Source organism: Quercus lobata, chromosome 1 (assembly GCF_001633185.2).
Source record: "Quercus lobata isolate SW786 chromosome 1, ValleyOak3.0 Primary Assembly, whole genome shotgun sequence".
Lineage (NCBI taxonomy): Eukaryota > Viridiplantae > Streptophyta > Magnoliopsida > Fagales > Fagaceae > Quercus > Quercus lobata.
In genome coordinates, this window is record NC_044904.1 from 16,585,982 (window position 1) to 16,601,554 (window position 15,573).

At 33.8% G+C, this 15,573-nt stretch overlaps 1 protein-coding gene across 1 annotated transcript in view; it reads left to right on the forward strand.

Annotated features, from left to right (window-relative positions):
- The first annotated feature begins 1,930 nt into the window (after positions 1-1,930).
- Positions 1,931-15,573, forward strand: part of LOC115949849 (serine carboxypeptidase-like 13) — a 35,812-nt gene continuing 22,169 nt past the window's right edge. The window contains exons 1-4 of the mRNA XM_031067121.1: positions 1,931-2,129; positions 3,144-3,288; positions 14,925-15,002; positions 15,117-15,239. Of these exons, the coding sequence (XP_030922981.1) occupies positions 1,984-2,129; positions 3,144-3,288; positions 14,925-15,002; positions 15,117-15,239 (492 nt within the window). The 5' untranslated portion in view covers positions 1,931-1,983. The remainder of the gene's footprint in view (positions 2,130-3,143; positions 3,289-14,924; positions 15,003-15,116; positions 15,240-15,573) is intronic.

Consider the following 15,573-nt stretch of genomic DNA (forward strand, 5'->3'; position numbering starts at 1 on the left):
GGGCGAAGGGCAGTGGACGCAGGCGAGTATAAAAGGAAAAATAAGTAACCTAAAGAAGGGGTTGGGAAAAATGGCCAAAAATCAGAGCCTCCCAGCCCACCTCCAGGAGGAAGACCCAGGGGTGTAGGAAAACTTAAACTGGTACGAACACCGCGAAAAACCCACCGCCTATCGATAAGGCCTAGCCTTCCAAACCCACGCTCTACAAATGATGTTGTTAGGGGCCTTTTCACGTGCGAACCCGACACTGTTACGGTCCGCCACGAATCGCGTCCTTACAATATATATATATATATATATATATATATTAAGTGACATAAAAAGTCAATCTTTTGGAATTTTTGAGATTATTTTATCAAAAGCAAATAAATAAATAAAACTCTTTTTAAAAAAAACACCCTAACATTAATTTTACCGTCAATTACTAGTGGAAACTCTGTACATTGTTTAAGATTGACTCTTGTTTGTTTGTTTGGACCCTTTAAAACAGATTGTTTAACCTAATGAATTAGCTAATTTTTTACTTAGGTTAATTATGAGATCTAGGTTAAACAATACTTATGAGAAGCATTAATTGCATCACATCAATTAAACTTTTTAGTTTTCAACATAAACTACGTATAGAAACGACTTATTATACTAATATATTCTAAATAAATGTTTATTATCAATATTATTATTATTGGGGTGATATTTTAAGTTTGAGATTTGACATAGTTGTTGAAATATGAGTTTGAAATTTTAAAATTCTTAATAACTTAATTATATAATAGGTTTTGACCGATTATATATATATATATATATATATATATATATAATAGTGGTAAACTCAAAATTGTACTCGGTATTAAATGGTGCTGAAATACTTTATTCTTTTAATCAATTCAAAACGGCTTCCGGTATGGTATTCACTGTTTTTAGACCCGGACCGGACCGAGAAAACCGAAAACCAGATTGAAATCCGGTTTTCTAAGCATAGAGAACCGGACATATGTGGCAATTCTATGAACCCCTAAAATCGAGGTTGGACCGCACGGTTCATGCAAAATTGGTGGCAAGAACCATGGGGTCCAACCCCTTAGCAATTTTTTTTTTTAATAAAAACAACTTAACACAATTTTATTCTACTTAATTAAATTATCCATCTCTTACAAGGAATAAAAAAATGTATAATTAAAATCCTTCAAAGATATTCAACTTTACTTCAAAAATTAATCATAAATTTTAATGTTTTCATGGTTATTATTTTATTTTATTAACTTTCTTATTTAATTATTAAATATATGCTTAAACATCATTAAATTTCCCTCACATATATAGATATATTAGTAAATTTTGCTAGTTTTATAAATTTAATATCTATATCTAGCCTTTAATTAATTATGACATCATCATGGTTCGACCCTTGTTCAACTTCGGTTCGACCTCAAAAACCTTGAACCTCTTTCTTTTACGATTCAATGAACGGTCCGGGTTTCAAAACCTTGATGGTATTAACTCTCTTAGTTAACAGTCCACATCCAATTTTGCTAGGACTAATTGAAATACCCATTGGCAAATTTTTGTGACTTTCCTTCAATTTCCAAACCACTAAACAAAACAATCAAATATAGAGCAATAAAAAAGAACCAGACAAAGAAAAGAGACAAAGAAAGAAAATTATTTGTGGATCTCACATATTAATGACTTCTTACCCTTCTTTCTCTTTCTCCAATAATACATTGTATAAGGTCTTTGCTCTTTGGCCCCACCGCCCACAGGCAACAAGAGCAAAAATAAAGTGGTGTATAATTTCCCCCTCCCATGCCCTAGATTTTAGGAAAGTTTGTTGCTGACTGGTTGTTTAATCACAATGATTAGGATACAATATAATGATTAAAGCTGAGAGGCGACCTTATATATACTCCATATACAAGGGATAACTGAAACATATATACATGCCTTCAGTCATATAGTTTGGTGCATTAGAAGAAGCAGCTATCTATGGAGCTAACTGGTAGGAGAATGACATGGATATGTTCTTATGTGCTTCTTCAAATATTGTTCTTCTCTAGCTATGCCACTTCACGTTCCATAGTCAAGACTCTACCAGGTTTTGATGGCGATCTCCCATTCAAGCTTGAAACTGGGTTAGTTAACTTAATAATTCACTTTTCTAACTTTTATCTTTGTACTCCAACTTTTATTTACTAGATTTTTTTTTTTTTTTAGAAATTAGGTTCAATTATCTTCTACAGTGTTTAGTTAATATATTATTAGTTACTAATGCCTTTTAATTAGAGAACTATTTTTATTGGTGGATCTAATTAACTCAACTGGTAGTTTTTTTCGTCAAATAAAAAATTTGGGTTAACTATGTTTGCACCAAAAACCAATTGATGTCTTTATATGATAATGAAGAGCAAACATCTTAAAGAAAATAGTATAAATTGAAATCTTATCCTATTTATCAATATATATATATATATATATATATATCTGATAAATATGCCATCAAACCTTTGCTTTCCTAACGCGAAATAGTATCCACAACATTTTCACAACATATCATAAGTGGCATATGCATATTGTTACAGGTTGTTATTGCCTTATTAATGGTCAAAAAAGTAATTTCAATGGTAAATTTAAATTAAAACCAACAACAACTTACCACCTATTATATATTGTAAAAATGTTGTGGACATATCACTTCTCTTTTCTAATACCCATCTTTATTCAAACATTTACCATCTCACCAATAAAATTTCACAATATTAGATTTTAAGATTTTCCAAATATATTAAGTATATGAATTTATAGATTAGTATTAGATAGTAAATCATATTATATTAATATAAAATCTGGCATAAATAGGCATGAAGAGAGCGTTTATTAATACCAAACTAACTACTTTTTATTTCAGATTTATTTTAAATAATGCAACTTTTAGTTTTTTGAAAATATGCTAGCTTTTAGCTATTTGTCTCACCTTATGCAAATAAGCTATCAATTTCCAAACGGACTCGGTATAATTTTTTATTAGGAGCATGTTGTAACTTAAACCTAACTTATTCTTTTTTTAATATATATCTCTGTGTGAGCATGTGATTATCATTTAAAAATTTCACATGGTGGTCTCAATAATTGAAGATTTAGTTGTACAGCTACGTAGGTGCGGGTGAAATGGATGACGTACAACTGTTTTACTCTTTTGTCGAGTCTCAAAGAGAACCTTCAAGTGATCCTCTCCAAATTTGGATCGGTGGAGGGCCCGGTTGTTCTTCTTTCCAGGGGTTCTTTTATGGAAATTTTTATTATTTTTGTCATTATTCATTACTTATGGTTTGTTTGGATTGAGGGAAAGAGAGGGAGAGTAGAGTAGGGTAAAGCGAAATTGGCCAAAAATTAGTCTATTTTCAGCCACCTCTACTCTACTCTACTCCCCTCTACTCCCTCTCCTTTCTCCCTCAATCCAAATGAGCCCTTGAGGATTAAATATGAGATTAATTTTTCATTAAAATATAAGAGATCTAGGATGTATTAGATACTGCTTATTTTGCTGAAAACTGAAAATAATAAAAAAAAAATTTCCAATTACTATTCATTAATGAAAATACTGTGCATTTGCCTTAATCCACTGTTCATGTCCCATGAACAGTGCATTAGGTGCTAAAAAAAAAAAAAAGCCGTAGATGCAGGGATGTTTTCATCCGTATCCAAACCAACACCTAGTGTTTAATTCCTGCCTACAAGAAAACTAATTAGTGTCTTGGTCTGATGATAAAGAGTAATTATCAGAAGCAGATATCATAGTAAATCCTTAAATTTTCATTTTTAATATAAGTTACCATATTGTCTACCAAAGTGAGTAAAAAAATTTCAATTGAACTAATGAAGTATTTAAAGACATGAATGATCTAAAACTTTAACCGACACAAGAACACATTTTACGATAAAAAATGAATGTGAGAAAAAAAAAATTCTATAACTAGTAGATCAATTGGACAATTTTTTTAAGAGCATAATTGGACTAGCTCAAATATTTTAGGTTTTGTAGGCTAATAATTAAAATGTTATGTATTTATATATAGTATTTAAAAAATTTAAAATTTTGGTGCTTTTGGGGGGGGGGGGGGGGGGGGTGGTGGGTGTTGTTGAGGGGAGGAGAGGGATGTCCCCCCACTCATCCATGGAGCTCTGCCCTTGGTGGTGATCTCCCATTCAAGCTTGAAACTGGGTTAGTTAACTTAATTATTCACTTTTCTAACTTCTATATTGTAACTTTTTTTTGCTACTTTTTTTTTTTTTATAGAAATTAGGTTCAATTATCTTCTTTAGTGTTTAGTAAATATTATACAAAATAAACTTTTTCAGTTGAGTTAACTAGAATGATGTAAGTTTTAGAACTAATTATAAGCTGACTTTTTGCTTATTTTATTTACAGTTTGCAGATCCCACACTACTTTTAATCTCAACCTTATTTCAAATAATTTAACTTTTACTTTTTTTGAAAAAATGTTAGCTTTTAGTTTATTTGTCTCAACTTGTGCAAATAAGCTATTGAAAATAAGAAATTTTCAAACGGTCAGCTTCAACATAAAGTTTTTAGCAACATAAAGTCTTCTATATACAGTTTTTTAAAACTTCATTTTTTTTTTCTTACTTTTTCTCACTTTTTCAAAGTACAAATATATTTTAGTACACCTTCAACAAAAAGTTTTTAACAAAGAACTAAATAAGTTATTTTCAAACAAACGCATGTTATAACTTTTTTCTAATATCTCTGAGCATGTGATTGTCATTTAAAAATTCCACATAGTGGTCTTAATAACTGAAGATTTTGTTGGACAGCTACGTAGGTATGGGTGAAATATACAACTATTTTACTCTTTTGTTGAGTCTCAAAGAGAACCTTCAAGTGATTCGCTCCTAGTTTGGATCAATGGAGGGCCCGGTTGTTCTTCTTTCTGGGGATTCTTTTATGAAAACGGAATATTGTAGTTATTTTGAAGTCATTACTCTTAACTCAAGTTGGGGTGGCAAAATCAACCTAAATCTACCCACTTAAATAAGACTTAAACCCACCCAATTATTAATTGGGTTAAATGGGTATTAATCCAATTAACATTAATGTTTATTAAATTTTAATTGGGTACCTAATAAGACCCAATAATGACCTAAGTATCATTTCTACAAATTACCCAACTCTAAAATACCACAAAACCACTAAAAAGACCAAAATACCCATTAAATCTAAAAAATTACCAAAATACCCCATAAACCTAAAAAAAATGACATAAATACCCCCGAAACCTAAAATTTACCAAAATACCCCCCCCAAAACCTAAAAATGACCGAAATACCCCTTAAACCTAAAAAATGACCGAAATACCCCTAAACCTATAAAATGACCGAAATACCCCCGAAATTAAAATATTAAAAAAAAACCAAAATACCCCCGAAACCTAAAAATGATCGAAATACCCTCGTAAACCTCAAAAATGGTCAAAATACCCCCTTAAACCTAAAAACTAACCAAAAAACCCCCTAAACCAAACAAATGATTGAAATACCTCTGAAACCTAAAACTAACCAAAATACCCCCATAGACCTAAAAAATGACTGGATTACCCCCTAAAACTTAAAAAATGACCAAGATACCCCCAAAACCTAAAAATGACCAAAATACCCCCTTAACATAAAAAAATGACGAAATACCCCTGAAACCTTTATAATGACTGAAATACCCCCAAAAACTAAAAAAATGACCAAAATACCCTTAAAACCTAAAAAATGACCACAATACCTAAACATTAAAATTAAAATAAAATAAAATAAAATAAAAAACGAAATACCCCCAAAATCGTTATAATGACCGAAATACCTTTGAAACTTAAAAATGACCAAAATACCCACGAAATCTAAAAAATGACCACAATACCCCCTACACATAAAAAATGACAAAATAACCCTGAAACCTTGATAATGACCAAAATACCCCTGAAACCTCAAAAATGACGAAAATACCCTCAAACCTATAAAATGACGAAAATACCCCTAAACCTTTAAAATGACGAAAATACCCCTAAACCTTTTAAATGATTATAATACATCCAAAACCTCTAAAATGACCACAAATAACTCGGAACCTCTAAAATTACCAAAAATACTCTAAAACAATCAAAATAGCTCTAAACCTCTTAAACGACCAAAACCCCTCAAAATATCTAAAATGACCGAAATATCTAAAATGAACAAAATACACCCGAAGCCTAAAAAATTACCAAAATAGAGGTTTAGGGTATTTTGGAAGTTTCGAGGGTATTTTCATCAAATTAAAGGCTCTAAGAGTATTTTATTCATTTTGTAGGTTTTGAGGGAATGGTAGTAGTTTTTTAGGTTTTATGGGTGTTACATTAATTTTTAGATTTTGGGGCTATTTCGGTAATTTTTTTAGGTTTTGGGGTATTTTGGTCATTTTTAAGATTTCATGGTATTTCGATCATTTTTATTTTTAATTTTGGAGGTATTTCGGGCATTTTTCGGTATAGGGTGTATTTTTATCATCTTATAGGTCTAAGGGGTATTTTTTTCATTTTAAGGTTTCGAAGGGGTTCTAGTTAAATGATTAGGTTTCATTGGTATTTTGGTTAATGTTTTAGGTTTTGGGGGTATTTTGGACATTTTTTAAGTTTTTGTGGTATTTTTGTTAATTTTTAGGTTTCAGAGGTATTTTGGTAATTTTTTAGATTTTGGGGGTATTTTAGTCATTTCTAAGTTTAGGGGGTATTTTGATAATTTTTATGTTTCAAGAGTATTTTGGTTATTTTTTAGGTTTCAATGGTATTTTGGTAATTTTTTAGGTTTCGGGGGGTATTTTGGTACTTTTAAGGTTTCAAAGATATTTTGGTAATTTTTTAAGTTTTGGGAGATATTTCGGTCATTTTTTTGGTTTATGGGGTATTTTGGTCATTTTTAGTAATTTTTGAGTATATTTGGTATTTTTTAGGTTTAGGTGTATTTTGGTCATTCTTTAGATTTTGGGGGTATTTTGGTCATTATTAGTGGTTTTTGAGCATATTTGGTCTTTTTTTTTTGGTTTAAGGGGTATTTTGGTCATTTTAAAGGATTTTAGGAGTACTTTGGTCATTTTCAAGTTTTGGGGGCATTTTGGTAATTTGATTATTGGGTAATTTGGTGAGTTGGGGTTTACCCATAATAATTGGGTTGGGTTGGGTTGGGTTGGGTTTGGGTTAGAAGTAATTAGTTAAATGGGCAATAAATGAATAAATGATTTTTATGTACCCAACCCAATTATGCCCACCCCAAACCCACCCATTTGACACCCCTAAACTCAAGGTTGCATGTTGTATAACCTAGTCTATCATCCTTTAAAAGTTACTTCTATGGGTGTACACTTTTATACTTTTGTGTTAAACCTAAGAAAGCATGGGCACAGATACGGATATGGGTACAACACAGCAACACGAGCAATTTTTGATAAATTATAACATGAAACAAGAGTATGGCACCCTAAGGGTGTTTGGTTGGAAGGATGGAAAAATGGGAGAATAGAAAATGGGGAGAAGATGGAAAAATGAGAGAATAGAAAAGATTTTATTTTCTCTCATTTGTGTTTAGTTAGGGGAGTGGAAAAGTGGAGGGATGAAAAATATGGTTTGTCCAAATTTACTCTTATGTACTTATTTCATTATATATAAGAAATACATTTCTTTATAATAAAATATTACTTATTTATCAATTAAAATTACTAAAATAACATTTTATAAAAATTAAAACATTATACCTATTATATTTTTTTTCTCTTTATTATTATATCTATTACATTTTTTTTTTAACAATGCAAAAAAAAAAAGAGAGCACAGAGATGAGATGGGTACTGAACTAGTAAAAAAAAAAGAGAGAAATAAAACAAACAAGAAAGAAAAAAGTTAGAACGTGAAAGAGAAAAAAAAAAAAAAAATAGAAGAAGAAGAAGAAGAAGAGAGAACATGAAAACTGGAAAAGAACAAGCACAAAAAGACAAAAAGAATGGGACAAAAAACAAGATAAGAAATGGGAAAAAAAAAAAGAAAAAAGAAAAAAAAAAGAGTTATCTAAGGGGGCAAATATGTAACTCTACAGTTACAACTTTGTCACTAGTGTTTTCTCTCCATGTTGGGGAAAAATCTGTTTGGAAATAGCTTATTATTATTCTCTCCATAATAATAATAATTGCTAGATTAATAGCCATGACATAGAATAGTGCCCAAGTGGGTGTCAGTTAACATCAAGAGACTTGGAATCAATTAATCATCCCTCGCTTATGTTATCAAAGAAGGGTTTAAGGTGATTTTGATATAAATAATTGTTAGGACATATGTGGAACTTGTTAGAGACATATGTTATATAAATTGGCTAATCTTTTGATAAAACACATTTTACTTATAATTGGGTAGATCTAAGATAGGTTTAGTACTTGTTATGATTTTGCTTATAGGAAATGGAAAAGGAAAAGAAATGTGGTCACTTCAAGGGGACTGGGCCTTCATAGAAAGAGAGAGAAAGATCAGAATACGAGAATGCTTGAGTATTATTCATTGTCCATCATACAAAACCAATCCTCTCTTTATATCTATGTAACTACCTTCCCTAACAGAATGCTAGTCATTTCCTTACTGTCACACACGTGCCCTTGCTTAGCTGTTATACACTACACACACACACGTGCCACTTGTTTATCTGCTGTACAATACAATGCTATACAACACAAGTGTTTATCTGCTATACACTACAATGCTATACAACACAAGTGTAGATAAGGTTCCTAACATTACCTCTCCCATTCAAACCACCTTGCCCACAAGGTGAGGAAAGGCAAGTTGCAACTGATGTAGAGATTCTCAAGTAGCTTCAGTAGTTGAAAAGCCCAACCAATGTACCAAAACCTCAGTAATGACCCGAGATCTCAAAGATTTTGTCCTAGTCTTCAACATGGCAATAAGTTCTGAGAGTACCTATCCTGACTCATCAACAGGTGGTAAGGTAGGAATAGGTGTAACATGTTGTCCTAGCTTCATCTTTAAACAAGAAACATGAAACACAGGGTGAACTTTGGATTCAGGAGGAAGATCTAGCTTGTATGACACAGGACCAACCTTCTACAAGACTTGAAATGGACCAAAATAGTTTGGTGAAAGTTTCCATCTCCCCTTGGAAGCCAAAGACTACTATCTGTATGGCAACAATCTTAGAAAAACCCAATCTTCAACTTCAAATGATCTGTCCTGTCTGTGTTTATCTGCTTGAAACTTCATTCTAGCCTGTGCAGCAACCAAATGAGTCTTCAAGGTGTCCAAAACAACCTGTCTCTGACATAATAAGGAATCCAAGGCATCCAGCCTAGTAGTGCTAGGAATATAAGCTTGCAATTTGGAGGCAGGGAAACCATACAAGGCCTCAAAGGGAGACAACTTTAAACTAGTGTGAAAGGAAGTGTTGAACCAATACTCAACCAAGGGAAGCCAGGTTGCCCACTGATGTGGTCTGTCACTGGTGAAAGCCCTTAAATACTGTTATAAGCACTTGTTAACAATCTCAATCTGCCCATCTGACCGAGGATGATATGCTAAAGACATAACCAAGTCAGCTCCCTGAAGCCTAAACAATTCTGACCAAAATAGAGAAGTGAAGGTAGCATTCCTGTCACTAACTATAGATGTAGGCATACCATGGAGCTTGAAAACATGTTGCATGTAGAGGGAAGCAATCTTGGCTGCATTATAGGGATGGGAAACTGGGATAAAGTGAGCATATTTAGTTAATCTGTCCACGACTACTAAAATCACCTCATACCCCATAGACTTAAGAAGACCTTCTATGAAATCCAAGCTCACATCTGTCCAAGGAGTGGTGGGAATTGCCAGTGGCTGAAGCAGTCCAGTTAGGGAAGTAATGGCAGATTTAATCCTCTAACATGCATCACAATCCCTCACAAACTTCTTAAGATCAGACTTCGTTCTAGGCCAATAAAATTCCTTCTTAGCTCTTTGATAAGACTTTAAGAATCCGGAATGAGCAGCCAAGGGGCTGCTATGGACATGATGCAAAAACTGAGATTTGAGAGAACAATGTGAGCTAATGTAGAACCTACCCTTGTAAAACAATAACCCATTCTGGAAAGTGAATCCTCTAGGTGGATTTCTAGCTTGAATGGCAGCAATAATGTTTTGAATAGTGTCATCTTGTAAGTAACTATCCTTTAATAAAGGCAGCCAAGTAGGATCATGTACTGAGAGCAAAAAGAAGCAACTAGTCTTGGAGTTAGCATCAGACTGTGACAACTCATAACTGAAGGCAGGGTGCCTAGAAAGAGCATCAGCCACCCTATTGTCACTGTCTTTTTTGTATTCCACAACAAAAGCATAACCCAAAAGTTTAGCTAGCCATTTTTGCTGAGATGGAGTGGCAATTCTTTGTTCCAACAAGAATTTTAAACTCTGATGATCAGTCCTAACCATAAAGGGTCTACCAATCAAATAGGATCTCCACTTTTTGACTACAGTAGCCAAAGCCAGTAACTCAGTCTCATAGGTAGACAGATGAAGGAAGGTTCTTCCCTTTCAAAGCTTGACTATGAAATGCAATCGGTCTATGGTCTTGCATTAGTATAGCCCCTAAACCACAACCTGATGCATCACATTCTATAACAAACGGAGAAATGCCTCCAAAGCCTTGTCAGTCCATTGAAATGCATCTTTTCGAAGAAGATCAGTTAAAGGTTGGGCAATTGAACCATAACCCTTAATGAACTTTCTATAATACCTTGTCAAACTTAGGAAACCCCTTAAAGCCTTCACATTTTCTGGTATTGGCCATTGGAGCATTGCAAAAATTTTCTTAGAATCAGCCTTAACACCCTCTCCAGAGATTATACGGCCCAAATATTCCACTTTAGAACACCCAAAAACACATTTAGACTGCTTAGCATAAAGCTGATGAGACAGCAAAACCCTTAAAACAATCCTTAAATGAGAAACATGATCATCCAAGCACTTACTGAAAACAAGGATGTCATCAAAGAATATTAGAACAAATATTCTCAAAGAAGGTCTAAAATAAGAATTCATTAATGCTTGAAAGGTGGATGGGGCATTAGTCAGCCCAAAGGGCATAACTAGGAACTCATAGTGTCCTTCATGAGTTCTAAAGGCAGTCTTGGGCACATCCTCACTCTTCATTCTTATTTGATGATAACCTGACCTTAAATCGAGTTTAGAGAAAATGGAAGCACCTGCTAGTTTATCCAACAGTTCATCTATCACTGGAATTGGAAACTTATCTTTAATGGTTGCCTTATTTAAAGCCCTATAGTCAATGCACATCCTCCAACTACCATCAGCCTTCCTTACAAGTAAGACAGGTGAAGAAAATGGACTTTGGCTAGGCTGAATATAACCTAACTCCAACACTAGGCCTTTCCTTTCTAAACCACTAAGAAACCTATCAACCTCTGCAGCTTTTGAAATGGTTGATGGAGCAGTCTGTAATCCTTGCAAAAACACCCTTTTACCCAAGTACATAAATTTCATGGTCAATAACTGGAAGTCCCAGCTAATTTCCCCCAAAGTACTCAACCATTGAGTACCAAGAACCACCTCACAACCTCCTAAATGTAAGACATTAAAGTCTATGACAAACTGATACCCTGTATAGTGATAGTGACTCTTGGACAGCTACATAAAGTCTTGATGATTGTGCCATCAGCTACTTTAACCTCTAATACCCAAGAGGTATCAAGTTGCAACTGCAATCTTGGTAGCACAGAAGCATCCAAGAAGTTGTGGGTGCTCCCAGAATCAATAAGAGACACCACTTCTTGTTTCTTGATTCTTCCCCTTACCCTCACGGTCTTAAAAGTAAGGCACCCTACTAATGCATATAAAGTAATCTCAGCAGGGTCAATGCCATCCTTGCCAACCCCACTCCTCTGAAATGCACCTTAAGGCTCTAACAGCACCTCATCATCAGAAATCTCAACTAACTGCACACCTGAAGTTCTAGGTTCTACTTCCATGGATATTTCCTCCAACAGAAACAATTTAGCTCCCTTGCATTTGTGCTCCATCTGCCACTTCTCATCACAATTGTAACACAGACCTTGTTTCCTCCTTTCCTCCATTTGTGCACTAGTCAACCTCTGCAATGGGACCTTAGTTCTTGGCTCCACCATAGCTTCCAATTTAGGGGCACCCAAAATTGAAGCCCTCCCATTATCAGTTACACCTCTAAATGCTTTCCTACTACTGTTAACATATTCTTCTTGAATCTTTGCTAAACCAAAAGCTTCATTAAGGGTTTTAGGAACTAACATCCTAATAGGCAATCTTATCTCATCCTTTAACCCACTTAAAAAGCAACTCAATTTGTGAGACTCAAATAACCCCGTGATTCTATTAGAAAAAATTTTGAAATTACCTTTGTAAGCCACCACAGAAGTCATCTGCTTGAGTCTTGTCAATGCTTCCATACGGTCATCATAGGCAATGGTCCCAAATCGAGTTTGCAAAGCTTGAACAAACACTTCCCAACTTGCAAATCCTCTTGCCTGTTCAGCCTCCTGAAACCAAATTAGAGCTTCACCATCAAGATGATATAAAGCCATTAACACCTTATGATGCTCCGGAGTGTTGTGATATGAGAAAAATTGATTGGCTCTGTATACCCAACAAGTAGGATCCTCTCCTTGAAATCGTGGAAACTCAAGCCTCAGATTCTTGATTGGTCCAAGTGGTAAATGTTCATGGCCTTCATTGGAAACCGTAGCATTAACCCATCCTCTACATTGTGGTGATTATTGATGTTGTTCCTCAGAATCAACCCACTTTTGCATAAATGTGGTGAGAGTTTGTAATTGCTTCTTGATTTTTTGGAGGGTTTGTTCATGGTTGTTAGTAATCTTGGATAAAGCAGCAATTTTTTAGAAATTCTGGGAATTTGATCTTATCTCCGTCATGTTGCCCACTCTTGGATCACTACTCTGATACCAAATGTTATGATTCTGCTTATAGGAAATGGAAAAGGAAAAGAAATGTGGTCACTTCAAAGGGACCGGGCCTCCATAGAAAGAGAGAGAAAGATCAGAGTAAGAGAATGCTTGAGTATTATTCATTGTCCATCATACAAAACCAATCCTCTCTTTATATCTGTGTAACTACCTTCCCTAACAGAATGCTAGTCATTTCCTTACTGTCACACATGTGCCCTTGCTTAGTTGTTATACACTACACACACACACGTGCCACTTGTTTATCTGCTGTACAATACAATGCTATACAACACAAGTGTTTATCTACTATACACTACAATGCTATACAACACAAATGCAGATAAGGTTCCTAACAGTACTTCAAGGAACAAGAGTTCAAGTTTAGTATTGAAAGCCATGCAAATCTGTCCAAGAAATAAATGAAGAAGTGTTGTTTATTAAAGTTCGACAAATAGCTCGACAGATGATATCTATAGAGATTTAATGCTGATGCTCAACAGCTATTCGATAGAAAGAGTATCTATCGAGAATAATGAAATTTAGATTTCCAGATCTATTTTCACACATATCCAAGTGTATTTGTGTAGAGTTTCTTTTCTCACAACCCTAGACATATATAAAGATTATTTTAAGGACCGTCTCAAGTGATGCACCTTGATGCAAAGTGATTATTCATGCACATTGCGACCGGAGACAATTTGCCATAGTTCATCATATTCTTTGAAGAAGCTACTGCGTCTTTGCGCCAAGGATTTTATAACCAATGAGTTTTTTTTATTTTCATCGTTTGGATGAATTGACATGTGGGTCCCACATGTCAATGAGACATTGGACTTATAAGCCAGTCACATGTAGAATTTTTTCCTATCCTCGGCCATGTACTAAGCAGGAACGAGGATAATTAACGGGCCGCGCTTTGTGGCCCAACAAGATCTTTTGACTTCATTTAGCGGAAAAAAAAAAAAAAAAAAAAAAAAAAAAAAAAAAAACCAACGTTTATTAGGACATATTGGACATTGATGTGCCCCACTTACTTCTTTTATAACTATATACCTTGGGCTGGATCCAAGTTTTTCCTTTTTTTTTTTTAACTTTTATACCCATGGGCTTTGGGTGCATGGGCCTTTTGCACAGATTCTGCTCCCCCAACAACATGCATTGGAAATACGGTTTCAGTGTTGCAATAAACTCTCTTTTAACGCAAAAAAAAAAAAAAAAAAAAAAAAAAAAAAAAAAAAAAAAAAAAAAAAAAAACAAACAAACAAACGTACGTTGATTAGGACATATTGGACATTGATGACTAATCAAAACCATCCCCATTAATTTAATTCTATCCCAAAAACCATATATATATATATATATATATATACACCACCCAAAAAAAGACATGATTGGTGAAAAAAAATTTATTTAAAACATTTATGCAATTTATGGTGCAGTCACTTAGGGTCTGTTTGGATAGAACTTATTTTGCTAAAACTGAAAACTGAAAACACTGTAGCAAAATAATTTTTAAATGTGTGAATAGTGCTGTAGGACCCATTTTTAATGAAAAAATTGATAAAAAATGAAATTTGTGGGTCCGTGAACAGTGCATATATGCACTGTTCACTGCAGAAAGTCAATATTTGCGATTACTGTTCATTGAACAGTAACCGCAATACCCCTAAAACGCGTGAAAACCAAAAAAAAAAAAAAAAAAGGAAGAACAAAACGCAGCAGGGAAAACGTGGACATGAATTAAGTTGAATACAAACACACACTTAGTATAATGATGACTTTTAAACCCAACTTTATTATTATTATATTATTTATTTTGTTGTATGGCATGTGATATGAAATATGATTATTACTTAAGAATTTCGCACCTAACTTGCATCTGCACATTGTATTTGTAGGACCCTTATCTTTTGATTATATATATTCTGAGGAAAGGTTGCCCACACTTCATTTGAACCCAGACACTTGGACAAAGGTGTGGGAACTTCTGGCTGCTCCTACAAGATTGATGATCCTATATATGAAAATTTATTGGTAATATGCACTTTTTATTGACTCTGTTCCATTAATATGATGATCAAATTTTCAGGGCCTTAACTTGCTATTCATAGATGCACCAGTTGGCGCCGGATTTTCTTACTCAAAAAGCTTTGACGGCTACTCTACGACCGACCGAAAAACTGTAGCAAATCTTTACAATTTTCTGCAAAAGGTGTGACATTAAGGCACTCTTTTTTCTGTCTCAACTGAAAATGGTCTTCTAGAATAGTGAGTGATAAGGATATTGTCACCCCAAAAAAAAAAAAAATCATAACCATTGAGGTGACATCTACTATAATTAGTGCATAATTATTAAAATTGTGCCAATAAATATAAATATACATACATATATATATATATATATATATAAAAGTGAGATTGTACTAATCATAACTCGCTATTCCAACAAATTGTGTAAAAAATAATGATTTCTTTGTTCTAGATGTGTTTTGGGACTAAGAAATTTCCAGCACTACAGCAAATAATATTACAAATATTGTCATAAT